Raw genomic sequence first — 15,186 nt, 5'->3', positions numbered from 1 at the left:
CATTGCAGCACAAGAATCATCAATTGATTCTATTTTGTTGGGATTTAATACGTCGGCATTGAAGTCACTGCAAATTAAAGTAATGTTCTGTTCAGTGTTTGCAAACAAACCTTCGGTGGCATTTTTACAATATTCTATTCTGGAGCTGGGATTTCTGTCAACACAGCTGGCGATGATACTTTTTCACATGTCACCTCCCTCCTTTTTTGTTTACTCTATTTGAACAATTAAATTCATGCCTCTCAATTTCAAAATCCGGCCCCTTTTCATATTTAATTCATGTTGTTGTCATGACATTGCTCCCACACTAAACGGTCTAGTGATTTATCTCAAGTAATCCTTTATATGAAAGTTTGCATATAAACTCCTGCTATTGAGGTGTATGATTGACCCTCCATGTGATAGATGACTTTATTGTTGTCCTGGTCATCATCCTGGTAGTAACAGCAGTCACTGTTTCCCACCACAAAATCAGTAACAGTGTCTGTCTCCATTTAGTTTTATAAAGATCTTGCAATTTGACATCCATGTAACATGTGTCTTCTTCTGGTATCTCAGTTGTCGGACTTTCGGACTATGTCTGCGTTCTTTTTTAGTCAAGTGTTCCTTCCCTTTAGCCGTTGACCTTGTTTTCACGGTGCAATTTAGTTTTTTTTCTATATGATATAAATATAGATCACAGACGATTTGTCATTTTTGTTTCTCTGAGGAAGAAGATGGCAGGCCTCTATATTGTTGATATCCAGTGTAATTCCATGGGTCTGGAGGAAGTCTGACATTGTCCACTGAATTTGTTGAGTTACTGCATGGGTGAAGAACAGAGGTTTAATGTCCAAACCTGAGATTATGACGCTGTTGATTCTCGAATATTGTTCAAGTTCTGCCACCGTGTTTTCAGCTCCACAACTGATCTTTCTGTTTATTCTGCACTTTGAGGGATTTTCTCCTCTTTGAGACCTTCTATCGATTTCCTTTTCTCCTCCAACGCGACTATTGTTTCGTTTTTCATATATACTTTCTGTATTTTTTATTTTATATATATCTTTGGATATTCTAATATATATATGCTTTATATTTTATAAATATAGTTTATGTGTGTGTATTTTGTACATTTTTTGCTTCCTGACTGTAATTCTTGTATTTATCTTGTATAGCTTTCATACAAACACTCTCTTATACAAGAGAGTATATTTGTACGTTTAATATTGGCACATATCTTCATATCCATAATTATAGTGTAGTGTCTACCAGCAGGTAGATCTGGTTGGATAAAGAATGTCTTCTGGTTTATTTTGTAACACACGTTGTTCTCTTGAAGGTGAGATGTGTTAAAAATTATATATTATTCTTTCTACTCAATAACTAGATTCATAAAATTTGTCATTTTAAGTTAAAGTGTCATGTTTGTGGTGAGGACAAAGACGGAGGCAGAACCAGGAAACAACATTAGTTTAATACAAACTCAAAACCCAGAACTTAAAACAAAAACTCAGCTCCAAGAACAGCTTAAAATTAAATTTGAATTTACTGCAAGAATGTCTTAAAATAAACATTATTATTATTACTAGTTATATTTATTATGATTCAGTTTTAATTAGTGCAAGAGTTCACAGATTTATCTTAACATTCAGATCATTGACACCTTTGATTATTGATTCATTTTAACCTTCATTTTGTTTAATTAACTGTATCTTAGTGTGTGTGTGTGTGTTAGTGTGTTAGTGTGTGGACCATGTCTGGTTTCTAGATCAGAGTCTTAGTCGTCAACAAACTGATGATCAGAGTCAGAGTCGCTGTCAGATGACAGGAGGCAGCACTAGACATCTGGATTTCTGAAAGAACAAGAAGCAAAGTTACTGTTTACTGGGAAGAAGAAGGAGGAGGATGAAGACGGAAGGAGAAAGAGATGAAAAAGGATGAGAAGTAGATTGAGGAGGAGGAAAAGAAGGAAGATTAATAATAGGCTGCTTTACCTCTCCTGTTCCTGCTGAGTGGACTCATAACCAGGGGTCCTAGTGAGATGGCTGCTGTGTTTTCGGGGGTCACGTCCCTCCTGACCCGCCCATGGTAACCAGGGTAACAGTGCTGCAGGAAAAAAGAAATCAAAACCAATTATCCTGGCACTACGTTTGAGTCACGGCTCAAATTTAAAGAAAACACCGAAAAAAACAATAGCTTGAACACGAATTACTGGCACTAAGCAGAAAAATATAGTCCGAAAGGTTGACATAAAACCGCAATGAGCTTTTAGCGTGTTAGCATTAATGCTAGCGATATAAAATGGTGCAGTGAGTCTGAAGGAGCGGCTCTTCTCTTCGGCTCAGACAACAAACAGCTGCGTTCAACCATATTTGACTATTTAACGATTTTAGAGTCCAACCGACACAAATAAGGGCGACTCCAGGAGACAATTTGGTAAAATGACACCGAAAAAACTCGCCGTTGTTGGAGTCACAGTAAGCCGAACATACCAAGACATTCTGTTCTTACCGATAAGACTACCGATATGAACGGTTCAATGTGCTGCTCCGTTAAATTTAACGGCGCTCCTTAAAGTGGCTGATTTGTAAATGGAGTGAATGTAAACAAACACTAAAAATGGCGCTTTTGCCCACAGTGCATTGCACAATCATGTGACCTATTGAGCCCTATTTTTGCCACGATCTGGAAGGAACAAGCAAAATCAGTAATAAACGAACCAGATCATATTTTGTCGATCGAGGTTTTATTGCTGCCTTCCGGTCTTCCTATTTGTCAGTAGGACAAATCGTTACGGAAAGTCTTTATTCCTTCTGCGACAGTATTGTATGGCTAATGTTTTCAGTAACGTTCTTAGTGTTAGCATCCTTTATTTAGCCACATTTAGCATAACTGAAATGGCCCAAAACTAAAAGAAACTGAGGCTAATCCACTTTTCCAATTATCCTTAATTTGATTTGATAATCCACATTTTTCCTGGTCTCTCGGTGGACTCTGTGGCGATTACAATGTTCTCCCACATGATGACTTCAGTACACCCAATGGTGTCCTGGTCAACAGCTCTCAGGAGTTCAGACACAGTTGATGAGTTGGTCTGTGTTTACTGTATTTTCACCATGTCTTTGCTACTCAAAGGGGCGTGGCCCCAGACGGCAGTCACCTTAATGCATCTTTATTAAGCTTTGGAATACAGACCCATTCATTTTAGATTCATACGGTTTTGTCTATTTATTTATTGAATCTATTTATCCATTTTTTTTTATTAGATTTTTACTACTACTATTGATCTTAATTTACTGATCTTGGCTTGTTTATTTGATTCATTGACTGTGTGTGGGATGCTTGTGGAAAATCTACAAATGAATTATTGCCCTTTTGGGATAAATCAAGTTCTCTGAATCTGAATCAAACGTACGGCCGTGCAGTCGTTGTTCCTGAGGAGACACAGGTGGACGTTACAGTGCAGGTAGATGGTGGTGAAGTTTGTGAAGGTGAACATCTTGAAGGAAAAGCGGGCCGCGGTGGAGATGCCGTTGTGAATCAGCTCCACTGTCCCGTCTGCTGGGTTAGGACACCTGGAAGACAGAGACATCAGGGTTAGGACTAACTCCCAGAGAAGTAGGCTGGGTAGTGTACGAGGTGGAAGGAGCTCCTTTACTCTGCAGAGATGAGATCCCAGCGCACAGGGTAGTCTGCAATGTTGACCGGCGTGGCCCAGCAGGAGTCCAGGACGGTGGAGATCTGTTGCGAGTCGACCCCGTCTGTCCGCACCTCCACGTACAACCTCTCGTCCACCTCCACGTCGATGTTGCTGCTACTCGCCAGAGAGAAGCGGAAGCCGGCGTCCTGGTACGGGATCATTCTGATGTGGTAGGTTCCCTGGCCAGAAGGAAGCTTCTTGCGCACAATGCTGTAAGAAAACAACACATACAGGGATCACGGTTCAGAAACCACCTGAATCTTTCTGATACCATGACGTAAGTATGGTAATCCCAAGTGCTCGTGTGCGGTTAAATTGATATTCATTATGATTAAGGAAGCAACAGTAAAAATAATACAGCGACGGAATAAAATGTGCACAGAGGTTATTCACCTTTCAACGGGGTTAATGCCCACAGACATGGAAACAGCCTGAGTCAGAGGGTATTCACAGCAGAAACGCAGACTGATGCTCCTCTCACGGCTGATGAGGCCCCCGTGAGGATCCACTTGACCCAGAATGGCGTTCTCGTATATGAAATGGGTTCCATTGCTCTGAAAATTGAAAATAGAAAATGAAAAGGGGTGTTAGTCAGGGAGGAAAATTATAGTTCATGGGCCACGCACGGCTATATGACCTCAAGGAGACCGAACCAGTAAGATAATAACATGATCTATAATAAATGGACAACACTGACTACAAGAGTGCAACCTAGTGGACAAAATGGGAATGACTTTTATGTAAACTATGCAGCAAAATATACAGTCATTGTTTTCTAGGTTGTTTTTGCACTTTCTAAATTCATCCTATGGTCCAGATTGGACCCTCCTCCTGGTAGATCAAAAATATGCAGGGGTCCATCGAATCGATTCAGTCTGCACTGATGCTGTGACAGTCTATAGAGCGTACCCTGAGAGTTGTCCCACAGAGCTGGTCCTCATTGTCAAATTGGAAAACCAGGCGCCCGTCATCGAGCGCCCCGTTGCACGAGTCATCCCGCAGATGGAGGACACTAGAGTGGAAGCCGGCTTCGAACAGCTGGCAGCGAGACACAGACATGGTGCCTGAACTGCTGACACATGAGATCGAAGAGTCTGAAAGAGAGTCGAGAAAGAGTTTGTACTCAAACAATGACGGCTACGCTACAAATTAAATTGAGGATTTCAAGCAGATCTGCCCTCACCATAGCTCTCATTGTTGCGCCGATGATGGTTCTCGTCGCAGAAGCAGCCATAGACGCCGTTCTTCTCGCCACACCACTCGAACTCGGTGCAGTTCAGCTGTTCACAGGGATCTGAGTCAGCATCAGCTGCAGAAAGAGTGAGATAAAAACAAAGGAAGAAGAAAATGTTGACTTCTTTTGTCGTCTTCTTCTTAATCTTGTACTCTCATCAGGGCCAGTGTAAACATACCACAATGCAAAGCAGAGCGCCACTCTGGGATGTCCAACCCCAAAACGGAGCAAGTTCTCTCATAGGCAGCGATGGCGGAACACAGCATGCCGTTGGCTGGAGTGTACAAGCAGAGGTCGTAGACGCAGGAGCTGAAGAAGGGCTGAGGGTCGGAGTGCAGGTGACAGGCACTGAACGGGCCGCTGGTGTTGGTGATGACGCTGCAGAGTTCTGAGTATTCTTCAATAAAGGTACAGCCACTCAAACCACCACCTCTCTCATCGGTTGATCCACATCTAGGAACAGATATCACAAATTTGATTCTAGAACTGAACTGGGGCAAAAAAAATGCTAATTGCTCTTTTGCCAGTAAAATATTGAAGTACAAAATGTGAATGCTAATTCTGTGTTACATGTTAAATATTTACTGGTTACCAATTTAATACATTTTATTGTTTATTTTGACTATAAAAAGGTTAGAAAATGTCCTGTAAGTATAAGGGCTTTTGTCTATTCTCCCAGAATACCTTCAATATCTGGGAGTTATTTACAATTTACTACATCTTATTATAGTATAATGTCTTTTAGAAACCTTTTGAATGCTTCCAGTAACCTGCACCGTAATTAGTTTAGTCCAAAGTGCATTAGCGCAAACATGGGGCCCGTGTCATGGTTCAAAAGTTGAGCTTGTGTGTAGGATATCCCAGCTCACCCCGGCTGGCTTGTGGATGCCTTCCAACCATCTCCAAAGTCGTCATCATCTTGTGCCAGCGTGCCATTGGGCAGGAGTTTATCATCTTGAGAGTCACCGTTCAAGTTCCCGCACATCCCGACGACTCTGTTTGCACGGTTTTGACCCACTCTGACCAGCAAGGTGCTCCGGCCATCAAACTGGATTTTTAAGTCAGAGGCATCAACCACTACATAGCTTCCCTGCGCCGTCACCTGAGCTAATGTCCCTGCTGCGATGGGAAGAGACGCCTCCATGCCGTTCACCTGGGAAGAAGACAGACAGGAAGTGAAACAGAGTAACTGTAGTTGCAGTCACCACAGGTGGCCATGGGACAGTTCAAGTTTCCAGTCCTAGTTGCATTTCTGTGCTCGACTACCCTATCTCTCAGCCTCCCTTTGGAGGCCAACGTAGAAATGTAAAAGTTTGTTCACCTTGAAACTAAAAAAGAGTTTACCTTTACTCGTTTGTTGGATCCAATCCTGACGTACACGTCCTCTGGTTGGTTTGAGAGGTAAATATCCACCGCTGATACAAAGGACACACGGTTGTTGCCACGGTGATTGTTGGTGGCGATTACCCGAAACTGAGTTTCATTGGTCCCGTGGCTCACGCTCTCGGTGATGGTGTAGGAGCACGTTCCCTGGAAATGAGCCAGCGCTCCATCGAAGGTGAGGTAGTGTGGGTCTCCCCACACGGTGCAAGTGGACATAGCATCAAAACAGCCCAGCTGTCCATTTCTGATGGTGCACTCTTGTGCTGGAGTGCAAGATGTAACAGAGCATCGCAGGTCGTTAGGAGCGTGGCATTCACAGCGCTGGGAGCAGCCGTCGGTCCAGAAGGTCTCTCCATCCTGAAACATGGCAGAAAAAAGAGACACTTTTAAAATAATAACTCTGACAAGACTGTGAGCCACGAAGAGGAACCCGTCACTTCCAAATGTTGGAACTTTAGGTTCTTCTCCTTAAAAGAACCTAAAGAAACCTCCTTTTAGGCGTGGTCTTTGTTAGTGAGCTGTCAATTAACTCCAATCAGACCATTTTAGACCAACAATGGTGAATTGACTTAAACGTGTCTTACATTGTAGTAGAATCCATCGTACTGGCAGCCACAGCTTTCCACGGGGACACAACTGGATCCACTCCTGCGGAAGCCTTCATCACAGAAACATCCCTCAGAGCAAACCTGCTCACAGGTTGCATCGGTGCTATGGGCACAGGTTTGACCACAGTCAGTACCACACAGCTCATAGTGGCTGTTGGCTGGACAGTCGATTCCTTAAGTGAGGAAGAAAATAACACTTTAAAAAAATCTAAAGATGTGCAACCACAACGTACCACTCATCCACAGATCTAAAACACTGGTTTACTCACTGCAAGTGGTGTTCTGTCTCCAAGGGTAGATTCGGACATTAGCAGACTGACAAGCGCTGATGTACGTTTCAATGGCCCTGCACAGAAGATCTTGGCCTTGATTTCCCGACACACAAACATCGAACACGCAGTCACTAAAATATGGCGCTGGGTCCACCTGCTCGTGGCAGAAGCTGAACGGGCCGTCTGCAGCCTGAATCACCTCACACTGAGCTCTAGCAGGACCCTCATCAAGGCACTGGGGGCAGGAGGAACCACAGCCATCGCTGCAGGTGTAGTTTCCGGGCACTTTCCAAGCTGTTCCAAACTCATGTGGACTGGTAACCATTGCTCCAGATGGAGTGTGGAACTCGTCATTGGGATCGCCATTAAAGTTTCCACATAGTCCACATGTTTGTCCTCTAAAAAAGATAACGAAGAGAAAATAAATCAATCCGTCATGCAATCACAACAGAAAAGTAGTGTGGTGCAACCATGGAAATATATTTAAATATTGAAACTTGCTGTGTTTTTTTGCTGACTGCGTAGAAAACGTTCATCGTTAAACTTATTTTGAGCTCAGGTGATCAGTTGGTACCTGTAATCTGAAGGTACAGAAATAGACACTGTACTCGATCCATCATACATGACACTCAGGCCGAAATCAGCACTGACAAATGTTTGAAATCCACTTCCATAGATAGACACACGACTTCCATTCAAAAGAACTGGCAAGTTTTGTGTTATCCCATCTACCTGTGGGACCGGAAATAAACAAAGATGGAATGACAAAAAAGTTTCTTTTACAGGCAGAACACTTGTGGCGGATATTAATAAAGGAATATACGAATTTTATAGTAGTACACAGTATTATCTGATAACAAACAGTAAAGAATGGTCTCTAGATTTCAGGCTGTCTTCACAAAATTATACAAATCACAAATGATCTGGACATGTTTCAGCTCACCTCCACTGTACCAATCCTGCCTCTGGACATGTGCACTTGATAGCCCCACACATTTACATAAACGTCAGCGGTGATGGAAACTGGAAGCCCGAACCATGGCTCATTCTTGGCTTCCACAGAAAACTCTCGGAGACTACCGGTGTCATTGCACAGCGTTGCCAGGACATAGCGGCAGGTTCCCTGGAAGTCGTAGGCCCTGCGATCGAAGGTGAAGTAGTGAGGGTCTCCGGAGGCAGAGCAGGTGCCGTGAGGGTTGGTGTGACATCCAAACTCGCCCTCCACCACGCGACAGGACTCCTGAGGACCGCAGGAGTTGGGGGTACAGTGGACTAGCCCAGTGGTGCCGTTACAGGTGCAGAAGCTCTGACAGTGTTCGCTGTCCCAGAACTGTTCACCACCTTGTCGGTATCGTCCTTCATGGGAACATCCGCATTCTGTAGGTGGGACACACTGGTTTCCATTGAGGACAAACCCATCATCACACTGGCACCCGTCCTGGCACTGAGCATCACAGGAGAAGGGGAACGAGAGGCTGGGGCAGGCTGAAGGGCAAGAGCTTCCACAGAGTTCATAATGGCTGTTTAGAGGGCAGGTTTGCTCTAAAGAAAAACACAACAGTTTATTTGAGGGAGTTATTATAACTTAAGTTTGAGAACAAGATCGGTGACAAGGTGTGTCATCTATCATGTTTCCCTCTCTCTCTGTTTGTCTCACTTCTCACCCCAACCCCATGTCTCTCTTTTCTTTTCTTTTGCTTCCATTTTTCATTAAAGGAACCACCTTTTCATCCCATTCATCCGTGGCATCAGTTCTCTCAACCCTTTTTATCCCATCCCTTGTACCAATTTTGTTGTATCCCCTCTGTCCTTTATATCTCATCTCCTCAATCCTTTTCCTCCAACCCTTTTTTATCCTAGGGGATAAAAAAGTGGTATAGGGCCACGTCCATTTTGGGTTGAATCCCCTCTGCCCCTTACATTCCATCCACTCCAACCTCTTTTTATCCGATCCCGTCAGTTTTCATTCTATTTTCCTCAAACGTTTGCATCCCATTGCCATCTATCTATCTATCTGTCGAATCCCCTCTGCCCTTTACATTCCATCCCCCCAACCCTCATCCCCTTTCCATGATCCATTTCTTCCCATCCCCTTTGACCATTCACCATCCATCCATTTCTTTCCATGATGTCTACAGATAAAACTTCTTTCTATCAATTAAACCATGTTCTTCATGGCTTACCACATCCAGTTTCATTCCTCCACTGTCCTATGGAGACGCCGTTCTGTTGACACATTAGAGCATAATCCCTTAGGACCTCACATAGAGTCGATGCCGGATCACTGGAACCTCCCAGGATGTCCACACAGACGTCCACCTGCTCCAGTGGGTCCACCGTGGCCCAACACGGTTGAAACGGCCCATGCGGTGAGCTGATAATGCCACAGTACTCACTAGAATTGTAATTGGTTGGAGGAGGATTATGATTCATGTTTTCTACACAATGTGCCGCTAAGGAGCCATCTCGCCAGCTGTCTCCGAACACCTGAGAGCTGTTGACCAGGACGCCATTGGGTGTAGTGAAGTCATCGTGTGGGAGACCATTGTAATCACCACAGAGTCCACCGAGTGAACCAGTGTAGACGCCAGGGGCGGTGATCCGAACAAAGTGAGGCCAGACTGTCTGCAGAGTAACGCCGAAGGAGGTCTGAAGGATGATGCTGTGAATGTTGCTGTGGTAGATGCGGATACTGTTGGAGCCAGAGATGAACGGAAGTCTGGTCAGTTGACCATTGACCTTAAAGACATAAAAAAAACTGTCAACTTTTCTGGGTGACAAGAGTTTACATTAACATAACCAGAAAAACAAAACAAGTACAAAACATTTGATTAGTTTAAAACAAGATCACAACATGCAAGAGGGAGAAGAAGAGGAAGGAGGAAGAAAGTGAGAAAGATGTAAAAGAGGAGGATGAGGAAGATGAAAATACCAAAGAAAGAAGGAGAAGAAGGAAGGGATGATATCAACTACAATTCTTCAATCAAATTGTCTCCTGTTCCTAATTTGTCCAGTAAGAGTTAGAGAAGCCAGATGGCAGCACTGAGCTGAAATTACACTTATTATATTAAAAATGTACCTAAACAAAGCCACATTCAGTTTCTGATTCTGATTAATCATGGGAGTATTTTAGTAGGAACTTTATCTGATGTCTTCAACTGATTTCTAAAGGCAGTACAGATAATTTCAGGTACTTACTTTCACGTTGCTGCTGCTTGACATCTCAATGGAGACTTCTGTTCCCTCTGCCTCAAACTTTATCACTCTGGCAAAACCCTGCTGACCTCTTGGCTCTTTTTCTGCTGTCACCTTAAAGTGCGGGTGACTGGACGGTCCCATTACTCTGGAGAGAGTGAGTCGACACGCTCCGGGATACTGGTATGTGAGTCCATCAAACGTATGATAGGACCCTGGGCCTCGTATCCAGCAGGTGGCATAGCTGTTGGGTGTGCATCCTCTTTCTCCTTCCTCCACACTGCACGTTTCATGTGGGCCGCAGACATGGGATTGGCAAGTCATGACGCCATAACTGCAGCTACAACGCCTCTCACAGTTGTCGCCGAGGATTACAGTTTCTCCAGAGCGGTAGTATAAACCCTCAAAACTGCAGCCGCACTGATCATGGGGGACGCAGACCCCACCACTAAGGATGTAGCCTGAATCACAGACGCAGCTTTCCTGATTGGGAAGAGGGCAGTTTTGGGTGGCATTGGGGTTGACACATGTCGGTGGACATCCTGTACCTGAAGACTCAAAGTGGCTGTTGGCAGGACAAGGAATTTCTGCAAGAAAAAACAAACAAAAAAACTTGATATTATCCAGATGCTACCCGAAGAAAATATTCTGAATGACTGAGAGGCGTACCACAGAAGCCAGGGCTCCTCCAGCTCGGTAGCTGGATACCGTTCTGCTGACACTGACTTGCGTACACATTCAGGGCTTGACACAGAATGGGCTGGTACCCTCCTCCTATACACAGATCAAACACACAACTCTCCACAAAGGTCTGTGGAGGAAGTTGTTGGTGACAAGCAGCGAAAGGTCCAGAACTGCTCTGGAGGATACCACAATGGGCACCACTGTTGTACAACACTCTTTGACTCTGAGAGCATGAAGCACAGTCCTGTCCTGCACACTGGGCCTCACAGTCTGGTTCATCGTCCTGTGCCTTCCAGCTGTTTGCAAAAACCACATCTGAGCTCACAACCTCACCATCACGGGTTCGGAAGTCATCTTGAGGGTGATTATTGAAGTTTCCGCAAAGGCCGCATGTTGCGTTTTGGTAAGTGTAGGGCACACTGATCCGGACGTAGTGGTTAGTGTCATAGGATACTTGTAAGCCGAAGTTGGTGCTGACAACCACAGAAAAGCCTGACTCATAAACCTGGATGGTGCCGTTGTTAAGAAAGAACGGAGTGGCAGCAAAGTTTCCGTTAACCTGTAAGCATGAAAAAGAGGAAAAGAATTAAATATATAAACAAAACAAACACAGAGGAAAGTGAAAACCCATTCTCTAATGCGAACCTTGGCCTCACCAGGACGTCCTTTAACAAGCTCAATGGTTTCATTGTACACGTTCACTCTGACCAGTCGGGTCCAAGAGACATGAGTGCTGCCTCTGTGCTCGTTCTTGCCCTCTATCCTGTAGTAGGGCTGCCCCATGTTGCACTGCTCAGAGAGAACATAGGTGCAGGTGCCCTGAAAGTGAAACAGAGTCCCATCGAAGGTGTAGTAGTGTGGATCGCCACTTATGGTGCAGGTGCGCCTTTGCACCGTCTGGCAGGAGTACTGAAAGGAAGTCGGCCGGCAGATCTGGGAGAAAGTGCAGGGCTGGTTGTGACACTGCAGACCAGTGGAAGTGCAGGTACATTTCTGAGAACAGATGCTGTCGCTCCAGAATGTGTCACCAAGCTGCACAGCTTCACCTTTAAAGAAAATGACAACGAGGCAAGCTCTGTTACTGTTTGACAACATGACCTCTTGGGACTTTTCTGCCTGTATGCTGGTGTCATCTTGTATCAATAAGAAGGACAGGTATATGTCCAGATTTTGCATTTTGTATATTTACCCTAGTGTTAATGGGTATTGCTGTACTGTTCTAGCCTCACCATTGAAAGTGCAGCCAGTTGATCCGTGGTCAATCCTGAAAGCCCAGCGACCAGGAAGATTAATGTTGCTGCCGAGACTGAAAACGGAGTTGTTGCCTGTCGCGTTACTGGAGAATGATCCGGGGACTGTTAAATGATGAGGAGAATTGATTGTGTCATATCCAACCTGGAAATAAAAATGAATTGCTTGTTTACTTTAAGAATTGCAAAGTGGAATGACAAAAAGAGAATGTGTACCCGACCCGAAGGGTTACCGCCCCCACCCCAGAGTCAGGACTCTGGCTGGGGTTTTGGGCGAGCACCTGGTTGGCCCCAGTCCAAACAGGATACATGGACTCACCTCTCTGTGGCCCCACCACCCGCAGGAGGAGAGGGTCCAGAAAGGGTCGCTCTCCTGCACCTTTGCACCAGGTAACAGGTCCTGACTGTTGTTTGCACTCATGTGCTGAACAGCAGTTCAGAGTAACCACCTTTTTTTCACATGGGCAACGACAGTGTGACCTGGAGGGATGTGACTAGGAGGAACGGCCTGCCTGATCTGAACCCGGGCGGTGTTCAAATATTGGAGTTATGTGCAAATTGCAGTTTGTCCATTTTGAATTATAAATATACTGTATAAATGTATAACTTCAACACATTGCAGCACACTTCCTCCAGACTCACTCACGTTTTCCTTCAATTAATACTACACTCTGCTCCACCTACACCACTTGCAAGTAAATGTTGGATTACACACTGCACTGCATTTAGATTTTTTGATTTTTCCAATCGTGATTGTCTCACAGTACCCTTCACAGAGCAGTTGGCATGGCAACTGGTGGACGCCATGAAAGAAATATCTGCATATTTTAGTCTTTTATTTCCATCCAAGCCCCGCCTACCAACATGGAGGGGGTGTAGCTTATGACCAATACAGCAGCCAGCCACTAGGGGGAGCTCTACCAGCTCTAGCTTCACTGTAGAGGATGTATATTTTCTTACCTGCACATTCTGATATGTTGAGGCTATTATCCCATAGTTCATCAGCACAAATGAGTACTGGCCACCGGAGACCAACACTGCCTGGACTGTTGTTTTCTAAAAGAAAGAAAAAAAGATTTTATTGTTGTTTTTATAGTTCATATAATAATACATAAATCTGTTCATATTTTAAAAGAGATTACTCACTGTCCCAGAGGATGTGTAGTATGCTACCTCGTACCATGTTGCCACCAAGACCAGTGTGGCGTTAAAGTTCACCCCTGGGAAGTACTCATTAATGTCGGCTGTAGCTTGTTGGAGAACACTGCCATTGTTGTACTGGTTGTAATAGACATGACCTTGGAGTCTGTTGTCAAAATCTGTCCAGAAGGGAGCGATGATGTCTCTTGATCCATACATTGGAAACCGCTGAGGTATGTAGCTGTACCACGGGTTGTTAAAGGTCAGGTGTCCGTTGTGATTGACCTGGGAAAATAAAAATATGTTTTAAGTTTTATGTTTAAATTTTTACAAAGGTTCTTATGTTGGAAGAGATTTGTAGGGGATGAAAACTCCTGCACAATGTATAAAGGCTTTAAAAAAGACAAAAATATATGACGTACATAAATCACATTGTAGGACCGTCCGAAATACACAAAAGGCTGTTGCAGGATAATTGGAGGAGAACTTCCATCAAGTGATCGAGGGCTTTCTGTTCCTGAGATTGGGTAGAGGGGGCCTGGAAAGGACAAAAGCTGTTTTTAGCATTTCTAGATCATCACACTAAACTATTAACATCCATCATCCAACAGGAATAAACAGGAAAAGGGAGTTTTTCCTTGCCACTGTTGCCCTCATGTTTGCTCTGGAGGTTGCAGGCCAGTTTTTGTAAAGCGTCATGAGACAATTTGTATTTTTATTGGCGCTATATAAATAAAACTGAATTGAATAGAATTTCATTGAATAACAAAAGGAAGGCACAGGTGAATACAAACTACCAAAAAAACAATCAGGATTCTTGTGACTGAAAAACTGAATGCATCCTAAATGCAATGATAATTAAGTGCATTATCTTTTAACACCAGCGTGCACAGAGGCTTTACTATAGGTATAATCATAATATATATGCGTGTCACTGTGTATGTATGTTATTTATGTACTGTGGAGAGTAACGTAATACTGAAGTATCTGGATTCAAAGAATTAAAAAGAACTTCCACTTACCTGAAACCTGAGGAGTCACTCCACCTATAAGACATGAAATCACACAATTGATTAGCATTAAAATTAGAGAAAGCGAGATCGGTCAATACATTTATTTAAATTTATTTATTAGATTTTGTCTTAATTAAATTCTTACTGATCATCCCCAAAAGAAGCACAGGCAGCAGGATCTGACTTCCCATTCTTCAAAAGTTCAAAAGTCAAACCTGGATAATAATGATAGTAATGACCACAATATTCATTAGAGGTAGAAGAAAATGCTGCTGTCTTATAGAAGTTTGCAAATAGTAAAAAAAAAAACAAAGTAAATTAAATGTACCTTCTCACATGAGCTTCTTCGTTAGTTTTATCTTCTTCTCGAGTGAAACTGGAGACAGTCACACAGACTTTATATAGTGAAGAGGCTGGCACAGGTCCATGATGTTTTAGCAGGTGAAGTGTATCACACCTTAGAATATAATTGCTTCCTCAGGATTGTACTCATTCCTTTGAGCTTAGAGATTAAAAAGGATCATACGTGTCTCTGTGATCAGCAACAAATTAAAGGTTTCTTTTAATTATAAAACAATGGACCTAATGCAAGAACTGTTCTTACGAACAAATGTGATCCTAGGTGTTGCTTACAAATGGTTTAGGAGAACTTGCTGGCTGCATTCAGCGTTTTTTTTTTTTTTTTGTATTTAGAATTTTATTTCAGGTACGAGCACAATTTACGAGTG

At 43.5% G+C, this 15,186-nt stretch overlaps 1 protein-coding gene across 1 annotated transcript; it reads right to left on the bottom strand.

Moving 5' to 3' along the window:
* Positions 1–1,434: 1,434 nt before the first annotated feature.
* On the bottom strand, positions 1,435–14,818 carry LOC125022486 (alpha-tectorin-like). The gene is made up of 25 exons (XM_047609173.1): positions 14,787–14,818; positions 14,604–14,673; positions 14,468–14,491; positions 13,868–13,983; positions 13,452–13,730; positions 13,266–13,361; positions 12,285–12,450; positions 11,701–12,101; positions 11,041–11,614; positions 10,375–10,958; positions 9,360–9,915; positions 8,120–8,718; positions 7,751–7,908; positions 7,174–7,574; positions 6,881–7,077; positions 6,258–6,653; positions 5,783–6,066; positions 5,092–5,366; positions 4,863–4,988; positions 4,589–4,773; positions 4,073–4,233; positions 3,638–3,889; positions 3,395–3,554; positions 1,974–2,085; positions 1,435–1,832 (listed from the first exon to the last, which is right to left on the bottom strand). The coding sequence occupies exons 2-25, from the start codon at positions 14,647–14,649 to the stop codon at positions 1,744–1,746; spliced, it is 6,237 nt and encodes a 2,078-aa protein (XP_047465129.1). The 5' UTR covers positions 14,650–14,673; positions 14,787–14,818; the 3' UTR covers positions 1,435–1,743.
* Between the last annotated feature and the right edge of the window lie 368 nt (positions 14,819–15,186).

This window comes from Mugil cephalus, chromosome 16 (genome assembly GCF_022458985.1).
Source record: "Mugil cephalus isolate CIBA_MC_2020 chromosome 16, CIBA_Mcephalus_1.1, whole genome shotgun sequence".
Taxonomy (NCBI): Eukaryota; Metazoa; Chordata; class Actinopteri; order Mugiliformes; family Mugilidae; genus Mugil; species Mugil cephalus.
Note: the sequence above shows the minus strand (reverse complement) of the source record. Positions and strands in the feature narration are given on the sequence as shown.